General features: G+C 47.6%; 1 protein-coding gene across 7 annotated transcripts in view; it reads left to right on the top strand.

Moving 5' to 3' along the window:
* ADAMTSL2 (ADAMTS like 2) overlaps nt 1-27,339 on the top strand; it is a 225,241-nt gene that overhangs the window by 14,688 nt on the left and 183,214 nt on the right. For 2 of the 7 annotated variants that reach the window (XM_085854359.1, XM_085854358.1), the window contains exon 2: nt 21,898-22,009. Coding sequence is in view for 3 of the 7 variants with exons in the window: in XM_085854363.1 (XP_085710489.1) it covers nt 26,827-26,873 (47 nt within the window). In the remaining 4 variants the exon portion in view is untranslated. Of the gene's footprint in view, nt 1-21,897; nt 22,010-26,495; nt 26,874-27,339 lie in introns of those variants that run through there. The other 5 variants (XM_085854363.1, XR_015051131.1, XR_015051130.1 and 2 more) reach the window with 5 other exon arrangements.

Genomic DNA, 27,339 nt, shown 5'->3' with positions numbered 1-27,339 from the left:
CCGAGCAGTGTTATCGTCAACCTCGACTGTTCCGATTAATTGTCGGGCGTTTTTTTAGCCCACTACCAACCCTTTACGTGAAGTAAGATGGAGATTCAATTAAAGAAAAGACGAAGCGAAACGGGAAAAACAGTTCAACATGAGGCACCTTTATTCCGCGGCAAACGGAAAGCACACATATACAATTACAACATTTATGCACCAAAAGCAAATGTAAAAGAAACACAACAATTATGCACCAAAAGCAAATGTAAAAGAAACACAACAATTATGCACCAAAAGCAAATGTAACAAAAGAAACACAATGCAGATCTACTACCGACTACCGAGCACACGGCAACACTTACACAGTTTTACTCTACAGACGGCGCCGACAACACATATACTCCAAAGCAAAAGAAAAAGGGGCCACCCTCAACTACAAGGGGGCAGACGGGTCTGGGGCCGAGACCGCGTCGAGCCTACCCGTCTGGTGATGAGCCGCAAAATGGCGGCGGTGCCCCGACTCCGCGCTCCTCCGCGGGCCTCGCTGGCACTGCCTGGAATGGGGTGGGAACGGGGCCCCCTTTTTTGCACTATCTCTGCGCGGGGGGGAAACAGGAGGGGTTGTTGATGCTCTGGGGAAAGATAGCTGGCTTGCTTGGGTCCCGCGACGAGCGACTCCACTGCGCCCTCAACCGCGTTCCCGGCTTCTCCTCTCTGCAGCTCCCCGACAGACCGCCTCTCCTCCAGACCCGTCTTGACTGCTGCTGCCACACTTCGCCGCCGCCGCCACGACTCGCCCGAGTCCGAAACAGAAAAACCTCTCCTCTCACTCGGGCCCGAAACAGAAACTCTTCTCTCACTCGGGCCCGAAACAGAAACGCTTCTCTCTCGAGCCCGAAACAGAAACTCTTCTCCCTCTCGAGCCCGAAACAAAAACTCTTCTCCCACTCGAGCCCGAAACAGAAACTCTTACTCTACTCGAGCCCGAAACAGAAACTCTTCTCTCCAACTCGAGCCCGAAACAGAAACCCCTCCTCTCACTCGAGCCCGAAACAGAAACTCTACTCTCACTCGATTCGCCTCGCGCTCGGCGCTTTCTAGTCAGCAGGAGAAACCATATGCAGATTTTCGGATCAGGATCGGCTCGGGGGCGGAGCCACGCTCGCCCATTGGACGGAGGAAAAGTGGGCGTGAATCATTCCTGATCCTCAAATTTGCATATATCGATTCGACTCCGACGCGCCTGGAGGCGGGGCCAAATCGCCCCGCGCTTAATGATTGGACGGATCGGAAGTGGGCGTGAATCATTCCTGATCCGACTTCCCCGGAAAGGCCGCTTTTTGCACCCGCTGCTCGGTGCGCGCCCTGTACGAGTCCAGGATCGGTGCCCACAAGCGGTGCGGGAATGGCGGCAGAAGGAGAGGTGAAGGTGGTGGAGGGTTTATTGTGGTGGTCCCTGGCCACGGTGACGCTTGGAATGGCGGTGATGCGATGGTTGCGAGAGCGAGTTGTGACGGTAAAGGTCGTGGCTATTGGCGTTGTTGTTGTTGTGAAGCGGCGTTGCGGTTGGTGGTTGTTGTGTGATGGCAGTTGAGACATGGTTGGTTCAAAATAAAGATAGAACAGAAAAACGGCTATCTTGAAGGGTCGCAGCCCGAATGAATCACATTTATTCCCTCTAAACAATGGGTTTGGGCTAACTACACATATACTTACATAGATATCTCACCTACGGGACCTGAATGGTGGTTTGCGAATTTCCTCAACCACAACACTACCCCCTCCCCTTTTTACAGACTCGTCCCGAGTCGTCAAATTTTCGTGTGCCATCATGTGTAGTTCTCCCCTAGTACGTTTTACCTACGGATCCCTGAGTGCGACATTCATGGTATTCATGTCCGCAAAATAAATAACCTGAGGGCTGAGTAACGAACTAAACAAACCCACTCACACGGACGACTTAAATAAAATTGCCGGCGCTAAGACATACATGCCGGGGGCGCACTCATATGTACAGTACAAAACATCTTAACCTTAACTTACAAATTTTACACTAAACCGTGGCCCAGGATCAATGGACTCTGCAAAAAGAAAGCATTTAGCAGGGAGCCAGGCTGCTCGCATGCAGTCTCTGGCTCAAACAATGCAGGTGACAGGGAACGTGGCCGGCTGCTCACACTTAGTCCAAGGCCTTCCCTTTTTAAAATGAACCCAGTGATTCACAACGGTGCATGGGCTGCACAAACGCAGTCTCCGTGCCAGCTCAAGTGGCACACGCAATGAGCACAACGGATGGATGGATGGATGGACGCAAACACGGTGCACGGGCCGCCACTGCAGGCCCGTGTTGTAGCTGCCAACCGGACAGTTCTTGCAGCTTGCAAACTGTTGCTTTCCGATCCTGGCGCACATGGAAATGAACAGGGGGGTGGGGGCAAAGCAAACTTGAACGGGGGCTGGTGAACAGGGGCAGTGGGCATGGCAAAGGCGAGCAGGCAACACAGCCTGCAGAATAAGGCCGCTGCAGGCAAACACAGCCGGCAGACGATCTGGCCGGCACAGGCCTTGCAGTAAACAGCTGCAGACGATCCGGCTGGTACAGGCCTCGCAGCAAAACACAGCTGCCGATGAAGTTGGCCGGCCTTTCCTTGCAGTGCAGGTTGGTGGAGGGAGTGCGGTGGTGCTGGCCACTCGGAAGGCGGGCTCGGACCTACCCTACGGTCTCCCTCCCAACCTATCACCTTTGCCTGTCACTGTCTATACCCACTCCCTTAATTTGTCAAACCCCAATTTAGCCCCAACTTATTTTTTTTTGTTGTTTTTATTTTTACTTCCCCACTATAAATCGTCCTTGTTCGGCAAACCTATCCTGTCACCTAGCCTACTCACAACCCCTACGTTCCCTTCCCGGAGGGGAACAAGGGAGAGCTAGCGTCCTGTGTCGAGGCCCAATTCAAGCCTCAGGATGGCCTCCCCAGAGTTCAGCGATCTATAACACAAAGTGGGTCCAGTGGCCCACAACGAGAGCGAAGGGATGGATGGTGCGGAGGGGTACACTTCCTATCTACCCTAACCATTTTACTGTTCAACTACCCCGGGGCTTTCAACAAGCGCTTCGCGCTTAAACTGTTGGTTCTAACAACCCAGATTCCCATCGCCTGTGTTGGTGTCCTCACAATTTCGGGCCTCGTCCCCCAATTTTCTTCCCGTGCCCTCACACGGTCTCATGGCTGGGACGCGTGGCTCCCCTTGGCAGGCACGACCCTCTGCCGATTCCCCTACGATGGCACCCCCGGGCACTACACTGCCTCTGAGCCTACCAGCTCTCTAAACACCAGGGAGTGCCCCCCATGGCACCTCCCCTGAAACGCACACGTGGCAGGCTGGCTTCCCGGGCCCCTTTCCGAGGGTCACCCATGCCCACAACACTGCCCACACGGCTAATGGCGCCCCGGGCCCCCGCACCAAGCGGACGCACCCGTGCCCACTGCGCTATCCCGGCCCCCCATGGGCCCTTGGCCTACCACGTCCGACTAGCCTGGTGCCCGGGGTACCCACTCAGCGATACTCACCTTTCGCAGCCACGCTCCCAGCCCATCAACAGGGCTCCTGCACCCCTCCAAACGGGTTTCGAGCCTACACTCCCACCAACAGCAAAACGACTTCCATTTTTCAATTTGACGAGCCCAGCTAACTAACTCCACACTGACCCCGGGGTCCCCTGGGCGGGAGTCGCTCCTCCCCCCAATCACTCATCGCACCATGCATTCCCCATTCGCTCCACTCACACAGACCCGCTGGCCTCACTCACTCAACATGTACTCACCTCACAACTCACAACCTCTTCAACACACACACCTCTGAACTCTGTCATCCTGCTAACTACATCCCCTAACTAACTCGTGCTCCCACGTCGTCCCTTAAACTATAGCACGTTCCATTTAACACTACGTCGCTAAACTACGTCAACTCTACACACTCAAAGTCTGTCTCTGTCTCCAAAATAATCCCATACTCCATTTTCCCAACCTAAATCTGGCTACATCCCTCTACCTAATCCATTCCACGGGCCCCATGAGGACTTACCCCTGCCCCATGGAGCCGGTCTAGCTAAGCTAACCCTTCCCCCTAACTAGTTTCATCCTGTGCCCAGGCCAAGGAGATCATCCACCCCTTGCCCGGGAATCCTGTTCACCCGAAAGCGAGGCTTGCTTTTTTTTTTTCAAATTTTGCGCAGCACCAGCGCGGCAACTCACAGCTCGCGCACTTTGCACCTGCCCGTGACGTCATGCAGCTGCACGTATACCTCGTCCCTCCTTGGACGGTACCATCCGGCAGGGATACCCCTCCTGCCGGATTCCAACCCCGCGTGCAGCCATGACGTCACCGTGCGCATAAAAAAAACACAAGCCCCACGTCTCGAGGGGTTCCCCATGCGAACACATGTGCTTTGCCCGTTGGAGCTTAACACACACGCCCGCGTGGAGAACCCATCCGGTCCAAATCCGTAATCCTGCCTAAACTTTGTCCGTCCGCGGGATCGGCAAATCCACCGCTGGCGTTTCCGGACCGGGACTTCACTCTCACAAGCGAGCACGTGGGGGCCTCTTGCGTTGCACAGCACGGACCGCACGCTCGCTGCTGGGTGAACCCAGCACGGTCCCTGAAACAGCTACAGCCGCGACTCGGCTTTTGTCCCTCTGTCGCCGTTGTCGTCTCCATTCAACACACGTACTCCTGCGTGTCACAACGCTCACACTCCACTCCATTACATTCGCACTGGGAGACGCGGCTGCATGCTCACGCATGCCGACCGACATCTCCCTCACATACCGCTCTCTCACACACACGGTCTCCCTTGCACTCGGCCGTTCACTCACGCATGCCACCTCCCTGACACACGTGGCTCCACTCACTCACGGCCTTCCACTCACTCGTGCCATTTCCCTCACACAACCCATACCACTCACACCCGCGGGGGCACTCGCCCGCGGTGTCTCATCCATACTGGCCGTTTCACTCACACACACGGCGACACTCACATGCGGTGCCTCTTCCACACACGGGGACGCACTCACACCTCGCACCACACACACCGGGACAACCACACTGGGGATTTGTGTCCCCACAAGGGTCTCCGGGGCCTCTATACCCCCCAAGCTCTCCGTGCACCTGTCCACAGCACCCGTCCCCTCAACCTCGCAAAGCACGACCGAACCCACCTGGTCGTGACTCGCCTCAAGGGGGCATACTCCCTCCCCTCGTTCCTGGAGGAGGCCATCCAGCTGCTCGCACTGGGTCTCCACCCAGTCCGCCAGCTCCCCCTCATGGTCCTCCACTACCTCCATGTGTGTGTGTGTGTGCGCGTCTCTAACCCCGTCTTCATCGTGTAGTCTTCCCTCTATCGTTCCCATCTCCCGTGTCTCTGCCAACTCAGTCACCTCTTCCCTTGTTATCGCCCTTGTCTCAACTATTATTTCTTTCCTCCTTTCCGTCGTCACCTCGTGTCTCGTCTCACACGTTTCGGTCTCCCCATTTATTTTTTCCCTTTCGGTCACCGTCACTGTTGCTCTCTCCATCACCTTTACCGGTCTCGCCCAACACGCCCCCCGAATTATTTTGTCACCTGCCCCCACTGCGGGCCTGACAGCCGTTGCACCCCCTCCCAGCTCGTTCGCTCCCACACGTGGCGTCGCCATTTTAAGCTCCCTGGTTACTGCCTTCATGCCCGCCTGCAGGCTTCGGCCCATGTTCTGCGTCTCACCCCACAGTTCTTTCATTTCTTCCTTCATGTTTGTTTCCATTTCGTTCATTTGCTGTGTATTCGCATCCATTTTTGTTTTCATTTCGTTTGTGTTTGTATCCATCTTTTCGTTCATGCCTTTTATTTCGTTTTTCATTTCATTTGTGTTTGTATCCATCCTTGCTGTCATTGCCGCCAGCATGGCGCATAGCTGGGCCATGTCGGGTGCACTCAGCTGAGCCGATTCGGCAAGGATCGGGGGGTTTTGGCGGAGAGGGGGAGGGGAGGTGTCATACACCGCGGCCGCCGCCGCACCTATTTCAGGCTCTGGGTTCAGTTAGGGGAGTTCGTGTTCCTGCTCGGGGTTTTCATCCTGGACCATGGATTCTACACATTCTTAATCCATTTCTAATACCCCCGGCTCCCGCTCGCCTTGAGACGCCATCTTATTTCTCGTAAAGGGTTAATTTAAATCGCTCGTAATTTGGAGGGAATCGGGGGTCGCTCCTCTCACCCCTGGACCTATTCCCGTGAATTTAGCTGGAGACAGGTGAACCCCTTTTCCCGCTCTCCGACACCAGTGCCGCGAGGAGGGGGATGGGTTTGTATCCCACTCCTGACACCAGTGTTGCGAATTCGTGCCCGCCGGCGTGCGAGCGGCTACGTAACTCGAATCGCGGCACGTCGCCCACCGGACGGACAATTCTGTCGTGACCCTCTCGGACTAACGCCGGGAACTAGTCACGGGTGGGCCTTTCGGCCTCACCACGATCGTGCCAATCGGCCCCCCGCGTGGGATAGGGTTGGTCGCCAAATTCAACCTACCTAAGTACCCACACGGAGGGTAGACCGGACGATCGCACCTTGCCGCAGGTCGACTCCGGACACGGGCCACTTAAGCGACCCGTTCCGTACTATCGGGATAAACGAGCGGTGTTATCGTCGGCCTCGACGGTTCCGATTAATTATCGGGCGTATTAAGCCCACTACCAACCCTTTACGTGAAGCAAGATGGAGCTTCAATTAAAGAAAAGACGAAGCGAAACGGGAAAACAGTTCAACATAATGCACATTTATTCCGCGGCACACGGAGAGCACACATATACAATTACAACAATTATGCACCAAAAGCAGATGTTACAAAAGAAACACAACAATGCAGATCTACTACCGACTATGCAAGCACACGGCAACACTTACACTGTTTTACTTTACAGACGGCGCCGACAACACATATACTCAAAAGCAAAAGAAAAGGGCCACCCTCAAAGACAAGGGGGCAGACGGGGCCTGTGGGCCGCGAGACCAGGTGGAGCCTACCCGTGTCTTGTGATGAGCCGCAAATGTGGCGGCGGTGCCCCGACTCCGCGCTCCTTTGCGGGTTTCGTTGGCACTGCTTGGAGTGGGGTGGGAACGGGGCCCCCTTTTCGCACTATCTCAGCGTGGGGGGGGGAGGGTGGAATTGTTTATGCTCTGGGGAAAGAGGATAGCTGGCTTGCTTGGGTCCCGCGACGAGCGACTCCACTGCGACCTCGTCGCCGACCGCCGTCTTCCTTGCCTCGGACCCGAGGTATCCGGTCCCCTCCGCAATTCTCCTCAGCCGACTGCCTCCAACACTTCTCCAACTCAAACTCCTCCAACTCACTCGACCAAAAAAACTCCTGAATTCGCCCCGCGCTCGGCGCTTTATAGTGGTGTAGGAGAACCCATATGCAAATTTCTGGATCAGAACGAGCTCGCCCATTGGACGGAGAAAAAGGGGCGTGAATCTCCCCTGATCCTCGAATTTGCATATATCGATTCTACTCCGACGCGCCTGGAGGCGGGGCCAAACCGCCCCGCGCTTGCTGATTGGACGGATCAGAAGTGGGCGTGTATCATTCCTGATCCGACTTCTCCTCGGAAAGGCCGCTATTTGCACCCGCGGCTCGGCGCGCATCCCGCACGAGGCCAGGACAGCCTGACGCTCGGTGCCCATAAGCGGTGCGGCAATGGCCGCAGAAGGAGAGGCGAAGGTGGTGGAGGGTTTAAAGTGGTGGTCCATGGCCATGGCGACATTTGGAATGGCGGTGATGCGATGTTTGCGGGAGCGAGTTGTGAAGGTAAAGGTCGTGGCTGTTGGCGTTGTTGTTGTTGCGGTCGGTGGTTGTTATGTGATGGCGGTTGAGACGTGGTTGGTTCAAAATAAAGATAGAACAGAAAAACGGCTATCTTAAAGGGTCGCAGCCCGAATGAATCACATTTATTCCCTCTAAACAACGGTTTGGGGCTAACTACACATGTACTTACAGAGATATCTCACCTACAGGACCTGAATGGTGGTTTGCGAATTTCCTCAACCGCAACAATATATATATATATATATATATATATATATATATATATATATATATATATATATATATATATATATATATATATATATATATATATATATATATATATATATATATATATATATATATATATATCCATCCACTGGGACCATACTCTGTGCAGAGAGTTGGTGCTGCCTAAGCAGTCTCCTTGGCTATTGGGTACAATTCTGGACCGGTCGCCACTCCGACACAGGATACCAGCATGCTGGCACTCATTTTGCCGACCTCGGAAGGATGACAGGCATAGTCAACCCCACCTGGTATTAATTCAACAGCCGAGTGGGATTTGAACTCAGGATCCTCGGATCCTAAGCCCACCACCCTAACCAATAAGCCAACACCAGGCATATATATATATATATATATATATATATATATATATATATATATATATATATATATATATATATATATATATATATATATATATATATATATATATATATATATATATATATATATATATATATTTATATATATATATATGTATATAAATATATATATATATATATATTTATACACATATATACACATATATACATACATACATACATACATACATACATACATACATACATACATACATACATACATACATACATACATACATACATATATATATATATATATATATATATATATATATATATATATATACATACATATATATATATATTGTTGCGAATTTTGGCCCGCCCGGCGTGCGAGCGATTGCGTAACTCCAATCGCGACCGCTTCGCCCACCGGAACGGATAAGTCAGTCGTGACCCTCCTTGGAACTACCACCAGGAGCTAGTCACGGGTGGGTCTTTCGACCCCACCACAATCATGCCAATCAGCCACCCACGCAGGATAGGATTGTTCGACAAACTCAACCTACCTAAGTACCTGCGCGGGTAGTTAACCGGGCGATCGTACCTCGCCGCTGGCCGGCCTAGGACACGAACCGCTTAAGCGGTCCGTTCCATGTTTCAGTGATAACCGAGCGGTGTTATCGCCAGCCCCGACGGACATCATTATTTACCGGGTGCTTACACCCTTCTACCAATTCCTTCCGTGATGCAAGATGGAACTTTCAAACAAAGGAAAGGACGCAACGAAACGGGGAACAGTTTGACAAGCACATTTATTCCACACTCAGACAAGGCAAGCACGTATTCACAGCCATACAGTAGGAATGCAATTTTACAAGCATGAGTTACAACCGAATAAAGCATTGGTTATTTACATGCGCTTAAACAGTTTCTACTTTACAAGATACGGCACCACAACACGCATTCAAAGAAAACACAAGAAAAGACCCCCTCATAGACAAGGGATTCAGACTGGGCCCGTGGGCCTTATGCGCGTGGAACCTGGATGAGCAGCCAGGTCCACGAGACTGAAGGGTCCTACCCGCGCCCTCGTGGCGCGATGGCAGGCAAGCCGCGATGTCAGCGTAGCTGCGCCTGGCTTCGTGCCCCTAGCGTGGTCGTCGAGCGCTCTCCGGCGCTCCCCGTCTACCTTTCCCGTCGGCTTCGAGCTCCGTCCCCCTACTCGACTGCCCCGCCGACACTGCTGACTTGACTTCTTCTGCCGACACTCCGCCATTGCCACTCCACTGCTCCCACTTGGTTCTCTGCCGACGTACTGCCCCTTTTTTTTCTTCCGCGAGCTCACGCTTATATAGCCTGGGGGAGGGGCGTCTATGTAAATTTCTGGATCACAGCGGGTTCGGAGGCGGGGTTTGCCACCCGATGCTCAGCCAATGGGCGAATGAGAAGGGGGCGTGAAGCATTCCTGAGGCAAAAGGAACGCAATCACAGCCCATGGCAAGACGTGTGGTAGAAAGGCGGAGGTGGTGAGAGTTTGGTTGTTGGCGGCCGTTGTTTGAGAATTGGCGGTGAAGCGATGTTTGCGGGGTGGAGTTGTGGAGGTAAAGAGGCGAAGGTGGTGGGAGTTTGGTTGCTGGGGTGCGTTGTTTGGTCCAAAATAACGATAGAGAAAAGAAAAACGGCTATCTCAAAGGATCGCAGCCCGGTGAACACGGAAATTCCCTCTAAACAACGGTGGGGAAATCTAACTACACAATTACTTATCATCATAACTGATCTAAGGACCCTTTATGGTGTATTGCGAATTTCCACAGCCGTAACACTATATATATATATATATATATATATATATATATATATATATATATATATATATATATATATATATATATATATATATATATATATGTATATATATATATATATGTATATATATGTATATATATATATATATATATATATATATATATATATATATATATATATATATATATATATATATATATATACATATATACACATACATATCGGAATATAATTACCCAATTCGTTGGGGAATTGTAATCTCCCAGCTAATCTATGAACAGATATTGCTGGATCAATAAGGGGAAAGGACAGACACAGGCAGATTGAAAGGAAAATGTGAACAAGGCAATTTATTTACAGCCAAGCAATGTGTGGTACAGGTAAAGGCTGGGGGGGGGGGGGGACAAGGTCTTTAATGGAGTCAAAGGGCAACCAGGGAAGGAAAAGGGGAAATTCAATAAAAAGCAATCAAGGTGTGTATTTACAAAAAGCAAAGAAAATGCACAAGTGGTCGCAGACTTAACCTTCTCCTTACCTCCCAAATATCAAGACAGGGTACCCATCAGACCACACACATGGGGAGATGCTTTGGATGGGCAAGGTGGCCTCAGCCTACCGGTATGTACATAACCGTCACCCTCCCCAGCTTGGTACCGCTCTCTCTGCCGCTCTCTTTTTCGCTCTCTGGAATGGCCCCAACACTGCACTCCACAGCTGAGGGTCCACAAGTTCCAATGGAACCACAAACCAAAACATCCAGGACCAGGAAAGAAGCGAGGGCAATGCAGAGTGTCCAGGATCAGAACAGACATGACAATGATGACCAGGGCAGAGAGAGATTGAGAGCAACGACCAGGGCAAGGAGAGAGAAAGTGTGTTGTGATGACCAGGGGAGGGGGAGAGAAGAGAAGAGGGAGAGGGAGAGAGGGGGAGAGAGAGAGAGAGAGAGAGAGAGAGAGAGAGAGAGAGAGAGAGAGAGAGACAGAGAGAGACAGAGAGAGACCGAGAGAGACAGAGAGAGAGAGAGAGAGAGAGAGAGACAGAGAGAGAGAGAGAGAGAGAGAGACAGAGAGAGAGACAGAGAGAGAGAACGAGAGAGAGAACGAGAGAGAGAACGAGAGAGAGAACGAGAGAGAGAACGAGAGAGAGAACGAGAGAGAGAACGAGAGAGAGAACGAGAGAGAGAACGAGAGAGAGAACGAGAGAGAGAACGAGAGAGAGAACGAGAGAGAGAACGAGAGAGAGAGAACGAACTAGCGAACTAGCGCGTTGGGCACAGCTTTATCGTCCCTGGGGCAGTCAGGGCCAAGGAGCTACACGCCAGATCTTCCAAGGTGGCCTGGGACCAGCTATTGGGCCATGTCAGATCTTACGAGCTGGCCCCATGCCAGCCATTGGGGGAATCCCGCAGCACCACCTGTTCTGCTGCCAGCCCAGATATGCGCTCAGTTGGTCCTTCCAGCTGTCGCCAGGAGCGGAGCTCCACACTTAACATGGGGAAATCCCTTTTTACCCCCATGCACCCGGGAGGAACCCCACATGTCCATAAACATCCAAGGTACAAAGCCAGGGAATGGGGCAATGATTGCAGAGGAGCTGTGTTGTGTCCTGGTCCATTTACCGGTCGTCTTCAGGTGGAAGGGAATGAACATAGATGAAGGAAACGAAATCCAGTACAGCGATAGAGGCAATAAGTTACATTCCAGGGTAGACGTCCATACAGACTAACAGATAAACAAGGACTTTGTGAGGCTTCAAACAATAAATGGGAATTTGGCGTGTGCTTGAAAAGCCATGGTTTCAGCAAAGCTTCCAGAACACTGGTGTTATTCGCACCTGCCGAGAAGCCATGGCAGTAAAATGATGCACGCTCTACGTGATGATGGAATTCACGGAACACGTCATCACACGCTGATGTTATTATCCCAACGAACTGAGAGGGGGTGCTAGCTATCCAACCCAATGCGTTTAACAACATAATAACCCCTATAGGAAGGTGTTATTCTTCACGCAAATTACAGAAATAACTATTCTAAAGAGGCTATATGCTGTGTGTGTTTCAATTTTGGCATGCGGTTTATACAACCGCAACAATATATACAGACTAGCGGGGATCGGTTCGCTATGCTCGCCTCACCACATGTCGCTACAGTGGGACAAAACACCTCATCAGATGCAGGAGCATCAGATGCAGATGCAAAGAGCATAAGATGCACGACAAGGAAATTAGGTGACGTTGACATCCTAACTTGAATTCCATGGACATTACTTGGCAATGGAAATGATCCACAGAGCATTTTGGATTGGAATGTGGGATCCTCGAGACATGAGCAAAATGCTCAGAAGGGAATGCCAAACAAGACTTGCAGTTTTCACTTTGATTGATCTGAATGTGGATCAAAACCAAAGTGGAACATTCGGAATTGGGATAACTTTGGCAAATAAGCTATCCTGCTATCACTATCGATATCCAAGCTAAAATAATTAAGGAAAACGTGCATCCCATTCCACTTCCCGACCTATTTGGCTCAGTTGAAAATGGTTTGTGAGTTGTATGGAGAGTGTAGTGTGGTGAGTGTGGTGAGTAAAAACAGCAAACAATTGGTTGATAAAATAGGAGGCAATGCTGATATGATGGTTCTGACATGAACAGCATTGGAGAATGTAGTCACAAAATAGTCTTGTGTGCAGCTTTGGAAAAAAACAAAACATTTCAGCATTAGAGTAAAGTACCAGAGGACAAAATAGGACAAAATACCCCCCTCCAAAAACTTCTCCAACCCCACCCCCTCCAATACATCCACCTTAATCATTTTCTTCAGTACACTGAACATTGTTGATTTAAATAAAATGCTCCACTATACCATCAATCAGAGAACTCTTGTGCTGAAGTCCAGGACACTGAACATAGAACCAGGATCAAGATTGTTGGGGTGGCAGTTGGGAGGTGGCATTTCAAACTTTCCTGATAGGGACCTCTTGTCTCACCTTACTGTAACAATTTTCCACACAATCACCCCTTCAAGATGGCATCACTCAATCCATCCTGACCCAACTCAACCTACCACCATCACAGCCCAGTCTTGTAGGGGTCCAGGGGCTCACCTCTTTGCAGGCTCGTTCATAGAATTGTTATGAATTAACAATTAAAATACAAACTGGATAATTGCTGGATAAAAAGAAAGTCATGTCATAAGTGTGAACCCGAGTGCAATGACGTTTTCCCTACATGCAGCCTGTGTGGACGCCATGAGTCTGTACATTGACAAAGCAGACAATCGGATTCTCAGGCGATTTCAGGCAGCTGTACTGAATTTGAACAAATACCGTATACATGCGGTTAAGTATGTTTCCCGGCTTTCCTTTCGTCATATGATTTCGACAAACCACGTGGTTTCAATATTGTGTCTTCAGACTGATTGACCATCATGGCACGTGAAAAGATTGATGTGCAGCTATTATTGCAAGTTACTTGGTTGGTATCGATCTGCATGACCATGTGACAAAGAAATAGTCACCCATTTAAACCTATTGCCATCAGCTACAAGTGCATCATTTAAGGATTCTAATCAGTTTGAGTTGTCACTCAAACGGATTGGAATTTCAGGAGACCACATTGAGCCATATTACAGATTTAGAAGACCACAAGGGGGCACATTATACTGGATCTAGCTCATCACAACTATGTATATAATGTGTTCGCCAGACATTTGAGATCCAACAGACCACGATGGGGTTAGAAACCCAAAATCCTATGACGTGATCAGACTGAGCCAGATATTAGGGATACACGAGGCAACCATGGAAAAGCAACAGACCCGGTTGACTGGAAGCTTATTCAATGTGGAGGAAGCAAACGTCCATCTTGTTACTTCATATAATGCTAGTGACATTTTGAAGGGTGATGTGTTGCCATTTAACCTTATTGATTGTGAGAAAGCCAAGCACATCTCGGACCATTTCTCTCCTGGATGCTGCTTTGAATCATTCATTTGGAAGATTGTCATCCGTGGAAATACCAAAAAGAAAGTAGAATCAATAAGTCTTTCCCATGAAGGCTATGTCGATCTGCATCGGCAAAAAACGTTGATTGATGGATGCTAATTGCCGTGTGAGAAGCAAGAAGTTGACGCTTGTGGTGTTAACTCTTCGTTGAGACAGATAGAGAATGGATAGGCATGAGGGTTAATGTAGGATGGGAATGAGACACGCTGTATGTGGGTGTGTCAGAGTGGGGATAGGGGTCAGGGAGCACGTGCTGGAGGGTTTGGGGGGGGTATGACTGGTTTGGACTGGGAGGTTCAGCGTTATGGGTTAAAGGTAAAGTGGACTGAGAAACTGAGAAAAGTGAAAATTATTGGATAAAAAAGTGAAAGGACATGAGGTATAGTTGACTATAGTAACTACAAAGAGTGGAAAAAATAAAAAATAATATGGATAATAATGAAATAAAACGTAAAAAATACATATTCAGTAATTTTTAAAATTTAGATGTAGTGTGTGTGTGTGTGTGTGTGTGTGTGTGTGTGTGTGTGTGTGTGTGTGTGTGTGTGTGTGTGTGTGTGTGTGTGTGTGTGTGTGTGTGTGTGTTGGTACCTGGCTTTCTTCTTGGAAAAGCAGTAATTGGTCTTTATTTTGATTTCCCGTTTGAAAAGTCATTCTCCGACTCAAAATCACTCTTTTTACCATAATCGTCATCATCATCGATACCTTCTTTATCTGAGCTCAACACCTCATCAACGGACATCACATTTCGACTCATTTTGGAACTATTTATTAGCAAGAAACTTTCATGAATATTGTGCTACCACTTCCGCAGATCATGCACTTTGCCGTGTTTGCAAGGATCGGCCGACTGGCATGTGTAACAAAGCCTGTGCACGGCAAACACCTCTTTCACACTCGCAGTTTTATTTATTTATTCTCGAATGAGACTCAGGGCATGCATGCCAGGACAGAATGGGAAGCGATGGCAGAACAACCAAATCATGTGCACAGCTCCCCCTTCCTCTCACCTCCTCCTCGCTCACCTCATCTCCCTCCCTCCCTGCCTTTCTCAAGTCCTATCTTCCCATCAGTGAAGTAACAAGTTGTATTTGTTAGTAAGTCAGTAAATATAAAATGCAAGAAAATATATAGTAATAATTAAAGAAAAGGGAAGTACTTATTTGTGTTTCAACCCTTTTTATATACATAGTCGAGGCTCATGTAAGAGCTCATTCCAAAAAAAAGAGCTATATCTGGGATACACAAATATGATTGGTTGGTGTGCAAGTCTGCTCCAGCTGTTCATGGTGCCTTTGAAACTTTTGTGTCCTATTTTCATCAACCAAATACAAATGCAAATATGCCAGAGTGTTTGTCACAATACCTTTTGTAAATCTTTTAAAAGCAATAGGAAAAGATGATGCATTAGAAACTCACCAGAACCATCAGTGTCTTAAAAACTCCATTCAGTTGGACTTGATGCTCTTGTAAGATCAAAAGGGTCCCAAAAGATCCCCACCATATCTAAACGTCAGGGAAACCAAACGTTTATCAGAAGAACCTTTGAATTATTGAAGCAGCTGCCCTGTGTTGCAAACAAAATCACGTGCTTTGTAACCACAGGGATGACATCACAAATCCAGCATCAAACAAACGAAACTTTATTTGCAATTCTGGAGATGTTGGGCTGATGAGAGAACACTTGGAATTAGGAAAGAAGAGTGAACACTTTAGACATCGAAAATTGTCCAGAATGAAGTGAGTGATGTAATGGCAGACTCCATTCCAAAGGAAAACGTTGGAAGCCTGCATGATTCGAATCCATTCTTCTCTGTCATGGCAGACAAAGTCACAGTTGGTCGGTGCCCAGGCCAGGGAGATTATCAGTCTCAGAATTCTAGTTCAATCAACAGGTTCTTTCTTGTCTCTGCAAGCTGCATAAAACCACTAAGCCAGAAAGCATTTGGACCGCATCCATAGAATGGTATATTTAATGATGTACAGAAATGCTGAATTAACCACTCGCTGCAAAATCACAAGTTTATTTGTATCCCTGATACTGTTGTGGCCTGGGGTTCGGTGGCAATAAACGACCACTAGGTGGAGCAGTAGAGCCGTCTCCTTCCGAACACCCGGAATAAAATGGTCATCATTCTGGATAACTCCGGAGTCGACGGGCCACGAAAAGGACTGTGATCACCAATTCTCTGACGGCGTGGGATAGGGTCAACAGCCAAATTTCAATATACCTAAGTACCCACGTCATCAAATTACCGGGGAAGTCACACCCTCGGCCAACTCTGTCCGAACCGAGTCACGGGTACCGACTCGGATCCGGCGTAACCGAGCAGAGTTACCAGAGCCACGCCGGTCCCAATGACAACTTACGGCACCAATGGCCTTACTATTTCTCAATACGTACTATGCTGGGTTAATGGGAGAAAGCACAGAAAACGATCTGGAACATTTAACACGGGGGTTTATTTATAATAAAAAAATAATCGGGGAGGGGAGCACACAGAGAGCAGAGTTATCCGAATAAATGAAATGCAGGCAATGTACAGTGAGCGAAAAGCACTTAACAGTTCTACTTAAAAGACTGGCGCCACACACACACACACACACACACACACACACACACACACACACACACACACACACACACACACACACACACACACACACACACACACACACACACACACACACACACACACACACACACATACACATACACACACACACCCAAATAAATGGTGCCTGCAGCCTTTATTTGGCCCTTCAGCTCGGGAGGGAAAGGCGAGCTGTGGGCAGGGGCCTATTCTTGCACCTGTCCACCTCGTGCGGTCTGGTCAAGCTTGTCCGGTGGCGGGACTCGAACCCGCCACCAGCAATGCAGCAACAAGCACCAGGGACCAGGAACAACGCAACGGACGCCAGCCAGCACGGGAACGGACCAGATGAGACGAGCACCCACGGGTAGACGAGAACGCCAGCAGGCAAGACGAGGCTTCTTCTCATTTCCTTCTCCTCGACGGCTCGCCGCACTGTTATGTCCTTCCCCTCCCCCGCGGGTTGAGGGAACCGCTCTGAGGGACTCGCCTCCGGATTGGACGAGGGGCGAACATCCCATCTGGCTGGGCGGGGCCACCCCTGAGGTGGTCAGCCTCCTGATTGGATGAGGCATCTCGGGGGGTGTGTCAAGGCATCTCGGAGGCCCGCCCCCCCTGAAGAGGCTCCGTAGTAGCTTTTGGCACGCTGGCCTCCCATTGGCTGGGGCATGCGTGCGATGCTCGCCCTTCCCTCATTGGCTGGAGGAAACGTTCCATGCCCTTCCTCGGGGTGGAGCCTCGATCTGAGGCGATGGAAGCTCCGCCCACATCTTCAGCCAAAAACACGTGGGCAATGGTGACCCGGTTGAGTGAGGGACGGTGCCATTGTTGTTGTTGTTGTTGTTGTTGTTGTTGTTGTTGTCGATGTATAAATCCTGACTATAAAATAACTCACAGCGCACACACGAAATTCCCATTAGACATAGGTGATGAATTCTAACTATACACATACTTATCGAAATAGCTGAACTACGGGGACTCTAGCTGTTTGTGTGCAAATGGCTTCCAGATTCGTAACAATACCACCATGACGAGAATGGTCTATCTTCGAATAAGTTCAGTGAGTCATTGCTTATTTTGGAAAAGAAGATAAATGAATCCTGGTTCGGTATTAAGTGGGGGTTGGGAAGGAGTTGATCCGAACATTCAAACCCAACTACTTCCACCATGCATCAACGGCTAGACGACAGACAACCCACAAAGCAAGGTGTAATTGAATCATTATTGAACCATTGTTACCAACTCGGGTTAGAGTTACTCACTTGGGCTGCAGATCCAAATGAAAGAGTTAACATAACCCGGCCATCAAAGGCCAAATGGAAGCAAAAATAGGCAGAGATCCTGGTTTACCCAGCAGAAAATAAATAAATATATAAAAAAGGGAATTTAAGGTTTCTACACCGGGAGCGGGCATACAAAAACGGGACCATCCTGAGAAACATGGGAGAGTTGGCATCTCTATTATTGCAACCATGGGCACAACTCCAGGGATGGAGTTGCATTCAACCACTTCAACAAGTGCCATGGCAAAATGGTGAGCTAAAGTTAGCCATGTGATGGTGCCGTCAGTGGTAAATCCTCTTCACTTTTATAGAACCTGAAGTGCAGAAGGCTTGTGTAATAAGGATCTTTACTTCCTGACCTGGTTCAACAGCTATTGCTGGAATCACTAGCATCTTGATCAGAGAGAGACTTTGGATGCGAAAAGTGAAATAAGTTATGGCAATGGTAATGCATAAATCCAAAAGGGTACAATACTTGCCTTTAAAAAAAAATCAGAGGAGAAAATGTTGAGGTAATTGATCAAGAAGTGTCTTTTTGTTTTATTCATTTTAATTCAACAAGTGCAAAACAAAACTTTTTTGTTCATATCCTGATTTTACAATCAGCAATCAGTTGAACATATTGTAAAATCTGCAGTTCCATGGAGTCATTCCCATCCGTGGCCTAGTGGTGTCGCATCTCATCTTGTGCTCCTAGAGGCAGTGGCTGTAAGGCTCTGAGGGTAATCAGTACCTTTTGCAGGTGTAAATGAAGCACAGGGACTGCCACCCTTCCACCATTGAAAAGTTTGTGGTTTTGAGATTCTTTCACCACCTAAAGTCTGAGCTTCCCCCCATCTGCCCTCTCAGCGCTTCATCTTTCCCCAATGCTGCCTCATCACATGCCCTCGTCTGGCATTCTATACCTTTTCTTTCTTCCCAAACCTAGCCTGCTTGCTCGCGTTAACTCCCTCTGTGTTCCTTTTCCCCCCATATGTGGTTAATGACTCAACACGTTTGTGCATTCTTCCCTTCAATCCTTTGAGGTGGTGACCAACCACCATCTCACATTGTCTCCCATACATACCCGTTATCTTTTCTATTCCCACTGACCTTTCCCTTCTGCCCAACTATAGCTTTCTATTTCTGCAGTTACGCAGTTCGTCAGCTGTCCTATCTGATTGTCTGCCCTTCAACATATTATCCTTTGCTCCATTGTGCTACTTGCTTGTCTGTATGGGCTCCTTTTCATACTGCCTCCTTGTCTGTCTGTTTGTTTGTTTGGGTGCCTTGTCTACCTGTTATTTTCTGTTACATTGTTCTTGCATTACCATTGCATTTGTTACCCTGTGTACATTACATGAAAAGTGTGGTTAAGCAATTGCTTCACTTCTTTCTGTCAATCTCTCCGTCTATCTTTCTGTCTGTGCTTCTGTCTACAAACGTCAGTTTATGATCAAGGAACAATTTGATTTGAATTGAACGTAATATTTTGAAAACAAATTGGAACATGAATCGGAAAATGAACCTGTCGTTTCGCAGTACTTCGGCTCTGAATTTGTCCCGATCGTGCAAGCATAGAGAAGAGTGAGATACGGTAATTATTTTACTCTTTCTGCCTGTCTGGCAGTCAAATAAAATTGAAAATCATTCCAAACAGTAAACTTACTGTTTTTAAGGACGTCATAAAGAACACAAACAACAGGCACGATGAAATAATGTCACGTGTTAAATAAGATGGTGTAAAAGATTACATCAAGAGCGGTAAACTCCCAAAATATATATATTTTTAAACCTTTAAAATCTTTATTTTATTTCAACTGAATTACATACTTGAACACTGGAGAACCCAAAACGCCTTTTTATCACTTTCAAAACCATTCCGTTTAGTAATATTTGTACAAAATATTACGACATTTTACGTCATCACGACCAATCTTTTTTCTTGCTCTTCGACACCGCCCAGGTCCTTTGTTCTCAAGACAGTGCGGGGTAATGTGTCCTCTGAACTCTGAGGTTATTTAAAGTGATTTGCAATTTCAGCAAAATAGTCAGCCTTCGATAGATATTGTGTCAAAAAAGGCTCAAGTCGCAAATAAAATGTAATACCACACAGGGCAGGTTACGATCAGGACGAATGTACACACCATTTTGAGTTCTGTTTTCAACGGACAATAAGGTACATGGTCAAATTTATCAGGTATCGATATTGTACTGAATCTACACGTCCTGCAAATATCTTTGAAAGAGATTAAGGAGATCTATCTATGGTTAAATGCTATTTGTAAAATTGAATTACAATTTAAAAAGAGTAAATACCGTTTATTGTTTTTTGAGTGGGTCATGTTACAAAACTAGTATGGATGGATTGAATCAAAAAAGCTGGTCATTCAGAAACCATAATTCCTTTTCTGAAGTCCACATAGCATGTTGCAAGCCATATGACGGGTGTTATTTTTATTTTGTATACTTGGTCGAGGCTCGTTTAAGAACTAACAGACAGAACATAAAACACAAGTAGCAGGGGGCAAGAAAAGGAAACACAACAGTGGGGAACAGGGCCATCAGTCAGATTTGTAGAGGAGAGAGGAATGGGGGTATTGGGTATAGGGGTAAACAAGATGGACACTATGTACAGGGACTTTCTGGAAGGAAAACGGAATTTGAAAGAGGTGGGTTTGGGATGGGTTAACGGGGGTAGAAGAGGTCATGATTTTGGATTGGGAAAGATATGAAATGGTGGTGAACAGCTGTTTTAACGACCCGTAGGGAAGAGAGTGTGGGAGTTTGTTCCAGAAGTGGGGAAAAGAGGAATGAAAGGGTGAAGGTGAGCAGTAATTCTTGATTTTGGCAGTTTTCATCAGAAGGGGGTAGCTGGCAGACGTCGAGCACCTTGCAGAAATATTAGGGGGACAGAGCACAGAGTGGGTAGGGGGGGCAAGGCCTGAGAGGAGTCTGTAGAATACAGAAAGACCACTGACCTGCCTGCGGTGAGAGACCTAAAGTCTCAGCTTCATCGTGGGAGATACAAATGATTCTAAAAGCCTTGGTTTTCACAACGTCAAGTCGAGCTAGGTGTGAGGCAGGAGCACCACCCCAAAGGGGAGAGCAGCACTCCATCAGGCTGTGGATGAAAGCTTTGTATGTTGTTAGAAGCTCAGGTGGGCTGAGGAAGGACTTTGAATGACAGAGGATGTCCAGCCGACGATTAGCTTTGAAGGCCAACTTGGAAATGTGGCTTTCCCAGGAAAGATCATGGCAGATAGTGAGACCCATAAGCTTAAGAGACAGAACTTCTTCAACAAAATTATTGAGAAAGTAGATGGGGGAGAGGGGGGGGGGGTTCCAGGCGGTTCTTTCACAGAGACATAGTAAGAGTGAGATTTGTCAGGATTGAAAGACGTGTTCCAAGTGTTTGATCAAGTTGTGATTTTATCCATGTCTGCAGAGAGCGAAGAGGCTGCTGCCTGCCGATTTGAGGGATGAGAGATGTTATGGCAGAGGGTGGCATCGTCAGCAAAAAGAGAAAGAGGATTTTCCAGAGAGTCTGAGAGATTATTTTTGAATATTTGAAAAAGCGCAGGGCCCAGAACACTGTCTTGAGGAACTCTAACCTGGACAGGAATAGGCAATGAGAGAATTCCATTGCGAGCCACGCCATTTTTGGCTTCATTTTATATGTAAGTTAAATTCGATGAGATGGCAGAATGGCTTGGGCCCTTGAGCTATGTATACTTCACTTCAACCCATCTATCCTGAGTTCACATCCTGATCCAGCTATAAACTGTCATCCTCGTGTTTTGCATGCAGGGCGATTCATCAATGTGTGTACCGTTCCTCGGAGGGGGCATGGAGCCGGATGTCCTATCTGCTAGTATTAGTTGGTGGACGTTGATGATCTCGCGGTGTCCTCGAGGAGCAGGTGAGTTTTTGCCGGCACCATGAACAAATTACAAATACCTGCCACAACTGTGCATATCTGGAAGTCCGATCTTCTTTGAGGTTTCATGACACCCGGTTACACTACTTCCTTTCTGAGTGTGGTTACTTTCTGGGTAGGGGTATTCCACACCACAAAACAATTTCTTTCACCAGCCTTCTTCAGACATGACAGAGCAATTCCATTGATTATCAAGTCAACATTCAGAGTACACTCCATGGCCAAAAGTATGTGGACACCTGCTCGTCCAACATCTCATTCCAAAATCATGGGCATTCATGTGGAGTTGGTCCCGGCTTTGCTACAAAAACAGCCTTCACTCTTCTGAGAAGGCTTTCCACTCGATGTTGTTACATTGCTGCGGGAATTTGCTTCCATTCAGCCACAAGAGCATCTGTGAGGTCAGGCAATGATGTTGGGCGATTAGGTCTGGCTCCAATTAATCCCAAATGTGTTCAATGGGGTTGATGTCAGGGCTCTGTGCAGGCCAGTCAAGTTCTTCCACACTGATCTCAACAAACCATTTCTGTATGGACCTCACTTTGTGCATGGAGGCATTGTCATGCTGAAACAGGAAAGGGCTTTCCCCAAACTGTTGCTACAAAATTGGAAGCACAGAATCTTCTGGAATATCATTGTATGGTGTTCTGTTAAGATTTCCTTTAACTGGAACTAAGTGGCCAAGCACGAACCATAAAAAACATCCCCAGACCATTATTCCTCCTCCACCAAATTACAGTTGGCACTATGCATTCGGGCAGGTAGAGTTCTCCTGGTATCCGCCAAACCCAGATTTGTCCATTGGACTGCCAGATTGTGAAGAGTGATTCATCACTCTGGAGAACACATTTCAATTGCTCCAGAGTCCAATGGCGGTGAGTTTTACACCACTACAGTCGACACTTAGCATTGCACATGGTGATCGTCGGCTTGTTTGCGGCTGCTTGACCAAGGAAACCAATTTCATGAAGCTCTTGCCGAACAGTGCTTGTGCTGGTTTTGCTTCCAGAGTCAGTTTGGAACTCGGTAGTGAGTGCTGCAACCGACGACAGACGATTTTCTGTGCTACGCGCTTCAGCACTCTGCGGTCCCGTTCTGTGAGCTTGTAGGGCCTACCACTTCATGGCTGAGCTGTTGTTGCTCCTTGACGTTTCCACTTCACAATAACAGCACTTACAGTTGACTGGGGTAGCTCTAGCAGGGCAGAAATTTGACAAAATGACGTGTTGGAAAGGTGGCATCCTATGAAAGAACCACGTTGAAAGTCACTGAGCTCTTCAGTACGGCCCATTCTGCTGCCAATGTTTGTCTGTGGAGATTGCATGGAAGTGTGCTTGATTTTATACACCTGTCAGCAATGGGTGTGGCTGAAACATCCGAATCCACTAATTAGAAAGGAACATTTTATAAGTGCAACAAAATTTAAATGTGCATTTCAATATAATGGACATTATCAAAGCTTTTCGACTTGCGCTCCTCTGGGTAAAACCGCAAGCAGATGAAGAAGAAGCACCAAACTCATTTATAAAGTTTCAATGTAATGTCCTCAATGTTGATTGGTTGAAAGGACGGGATTACCTGATTGGTGGAACCATGGGGCATCTTGAATAAAGAGTCGGCGGATATTAACTATAATTAATTATGATTCGGCAGAGATGAATCGACAAAGTACCAGCGCAAACATAAATCTAATTAGTTGGGCGGGGGGAGGGGGTGGTTTTCATGATGAGTCAATGTTGACTGTGGTACACTCATCACACAGTCAGGCCATCATAATCAGAATAGATATAAAGTTCAGACAAATTATTTCTGTCTCCAAAGAATCGGATTGATTGATCTGATGAATGTGGGTGGCCTCCATTGCATGAAGGTGAGCTCACCTGCATCCTCTACTCAGAATTTTAAACCAGCCAATATGATATTGCTCTGCACACTGAGGATTATTCATCAAATGGAAACCAATTTCGGAGGCACAGGGAATCGTTTTCGTGCTGTGTACATTCTTACAAGCCCGAGTTGGTTGTCTCTGTTCAGATGACTGACTCCGTCTGATCCCCAAAGGGACTTGTTGTTCAATTCGATCCTTCAGTGTCAAAGATGTGCGGTCCACGTACCTTGCGTCACACTGATACTGAAATTCGTAAATAATCTTACTTATATGAACTCGAGGATGTGGATCTGCAATGGCACGTTTTTCACAGTAACCTGAAAAGATGTTTGCCAAGCCGAGGACTAGATGGGATCCCGTCGCAACACCATCAATCTGAGTATACATTGAATCATTGAAACTGAACTCGACAGAACGGGGTCGCCATCTATCTATAATTCCAGCAGTGTGTGTGTGTGTGTGTGTGTGTGTGTGTGTGTGTGTGTGTGTGTGTGTGTGTGTGTGTGTGTGTGTGTGTGTGTGTGTGTGTGTGTGTGTGTGTGTGTGTGTGTGTGTGTGTGTGTGTGTGTGTGTCTGTGACCGCTGTTTCTCGACAACCACTGGTCCGATATAATTGAAACTTGCCAGATATATTGCTGGGGACCTGAGGATGTGCCTTTTCAAGGTTTGATATTAATCGGACAAGTGGTTCCCAAGCTATGGCCATTTATTTACCAAACCAATGACAAGACACGTTGTTGCGTGGGCGTGGCCGATGGGGAAGGGAAGCTCAGCCGTGTTCCCCATTACAGGTTACAACGTATGGGCTTCCGGAGAGTGATGACTTAGTGTATTCCAATAATTTCTCGATTTCTTATGCGCATTTATAGATAAACACAATGCCCCAAGTTATGATCGTTTTCATATTAGACGGTGTATAAATTTCGGTAACATCAGAGTGCTGGTGTGCTCCAAACCAGGAAGTAAATTTTTTTCTCTCTTCTCTTCTCTTTTTGTTTTTCCTTGCGACGACATTGCGAAAAGGTAAAATACGTTGGCGCTAATTGAATAATTGGCCATTAAAACGTAAATTGCGAATCATCGTAACTGTGATATGCGAACTTCCGCACCACACACGTCCGGGCACGCGAGAGCAAAGAAACGGCCTGTGTGGTTGTTGTTTCTTGCTCGCGGTTGGAATATTTATTTATTTATTTATTTTTTACGGGCACGTACTCGTATTCATTAATTCAACGAAGACAGACTCAGAGATCCGTGGAGCTGTCAAGTCTGAACAGATCATCAATAGATTTATTTACAAATTCCTGATCCGACCAAAGAATTCTATAATCGGACCTGATAAATGTCCTGTATCCCTTCATCTACCTTGGAAAGGCAAATTGCGTCAACGGTTTGAAAACCAGATCAAACGGCCGTTTTTCCATTTTTACTCGGCTGCTCAACCACGAGTGATTTTCACTACTCGCCGGTTGCTTCCGTCAGTCCAAAAATATGTTCTGCCTGCTTCTCATATAAGTGAGATTATTTACGAATTTCAGTGCCAGTGTGATGCTTGGTAGGTGGGCCGCACATCTTTGAGATTGAAGGATCGTATTGAACAACACATCAGAACAACAACACAACACATTGGATCAGACGGGGTCAGTCATTTGAACAGAGACAACCAACTCGGGCTTGTAAAAATGTACATGGTACACCAACTATTCCCTGTGCCTCTGCAATTGGTTTTCATTTACTGAATAATCCTCAGCGTGCAGAGCAATGTCGTATTGGTTGGTTTAAAATTCTGAGTCGAGGATGCAGGTGAGCTCACCTTCGTGCAATGGAGGCCACATTCATCAGGTCAACCAGTCCCATTCTTTGCAGACAGAAATAATTTGTCCGAACTTTATATCTATTCTGATTATGATGGCTTGACTTGACCCCCCTCCCCCCCATCTAATTTTTCATGATGCATCATTCCAGCTAGTGTGGGATGTGGACTACCAAGATTTCGTCCATGCCACTTGTTTCGAAATGTAGAAACATGTTTTCTACATGGTAGGAGTAATGGGCCATTGAAAGCAGAAATTGCCCAGACACGAGCTGCGCATGTTGCAGCCATGTGTGTGCGCTGTACCCACCAATGGTGTTTGCTGAACATTGATCGCTCTAAAAGGTCCCATTTCCGTACTCATTGTCCCGATTTTACTCGGTTTGTCTCGCTGTGTTCCAATGGCAAACAGACCTGAGAAAGATACGCAAGGCATGACATACAGCATGGGGATGGGCTGGATGTGTTCCCTTCATCCCGTGGTGGGGCGACATGGGTTTAAATCTCCTGATTTGTTTTTAAAAGTAGGTTTCATGTTTCGATTGTCACCATAACATAACAATCATGCTTTAACGCACGGCAGTGTGACTTATTATGGAAGAGGAGGAGGAGGGTGAGGGATGGAGAGGGGGAGGGGACCAGAGGTAGAGGAGGAGGATAAGGGAAAGGATGAGGAAGAGGAAGGGAAAGGAGGAGAAAGAGGAGGGTGGGAGCGGCTTGTCGGTGGAGCGCAATGAGGAGAGGGATGGCTGGAGGAAGGAGGGTGGGAAATCAAATAAATATGTACAAGATGGTATCAGCAACGGGAGTCTCGAGTTTAAAGCAGGTACACCGCCGAGGTGATGGATCCATCGGGGTTGGGCCGGACGAGACGTGTCGGGTTTCCATCTCAAACTGGAACGATCAACATCAACTCGACGTCATCGAGTCTCTCCGTGTTGGATGTTCGTTCCTTGAGTTTTTATCAAAGTGCAAGGGTTGGCTTTGGTTCCAGCTCCGAACGAGGGGAATAAAGCACTCGGGAAGGGGGGTGGGGGGGGAGCGCTGGTGGGGACTTTGTGTGGTCTCGTGGCCAACCCACCCTCGACGCGTCCATGAATGAAGGTCCGTGGAGCAAAACGCACTGAACCTCTCTCGGACAGCCGGTGAGTACATCTTTATTTATGGTCTATGTGTACGCCATGGTAATACACCGACCGTAGTGCGTTATATGTACATTGCCATGGACGTCAAATTCACGTCAATTTGAGTTTACCGCCACTTTCATTGTGACGTCATTCCTACGCACATTTTGTATGCTCGCAAATGATCCTTCCTGGTCTCCCAGGCTGTGACCGAATGATGCACATCTGTGACCCTGCGCATCACCCTGTTCGAGCCACTCTTGTCCAGTTGTGTTTATTTATTTATTACGATCTCAGTACGCTGCTTTGACTATTCGCGCTAATTAATAACAATCTTCATCTCATCACCGAATTGACGCGTGATAAGCAGAATGACGTCTTTAGGGTGAAAATCAAGTGTAAAAATCGTAATTTATTCACCGGCACGTGTCAGGGACTTGTAAGAACCAGACCCTGTGCGTCCCAGCATGGCCAGGCAAGGCTACCC

The sequence above is a fragment of the Eptatretus burgeri genome, chromosome 14 (genome assembly GCF_056783735.1).
Source record: "Eptatretus burgeri isolate ZD-2024b chromosome 14, Ebu_testis_v1, whole genome shotgun sequence".
Classification (NCBI taxonomy): domain Eukaryota; kingdom Metazoa; phylum Chordata; class Myxini; order Myxiniformes; family Myxinidae; genus Eptatretus; species Eptatretus burgeri.
The sequence above is the reverse complement of the archived record's forward strand: the minus strand, read 5'-3'. Positions and strand labels throughout refer to the sequence as shown.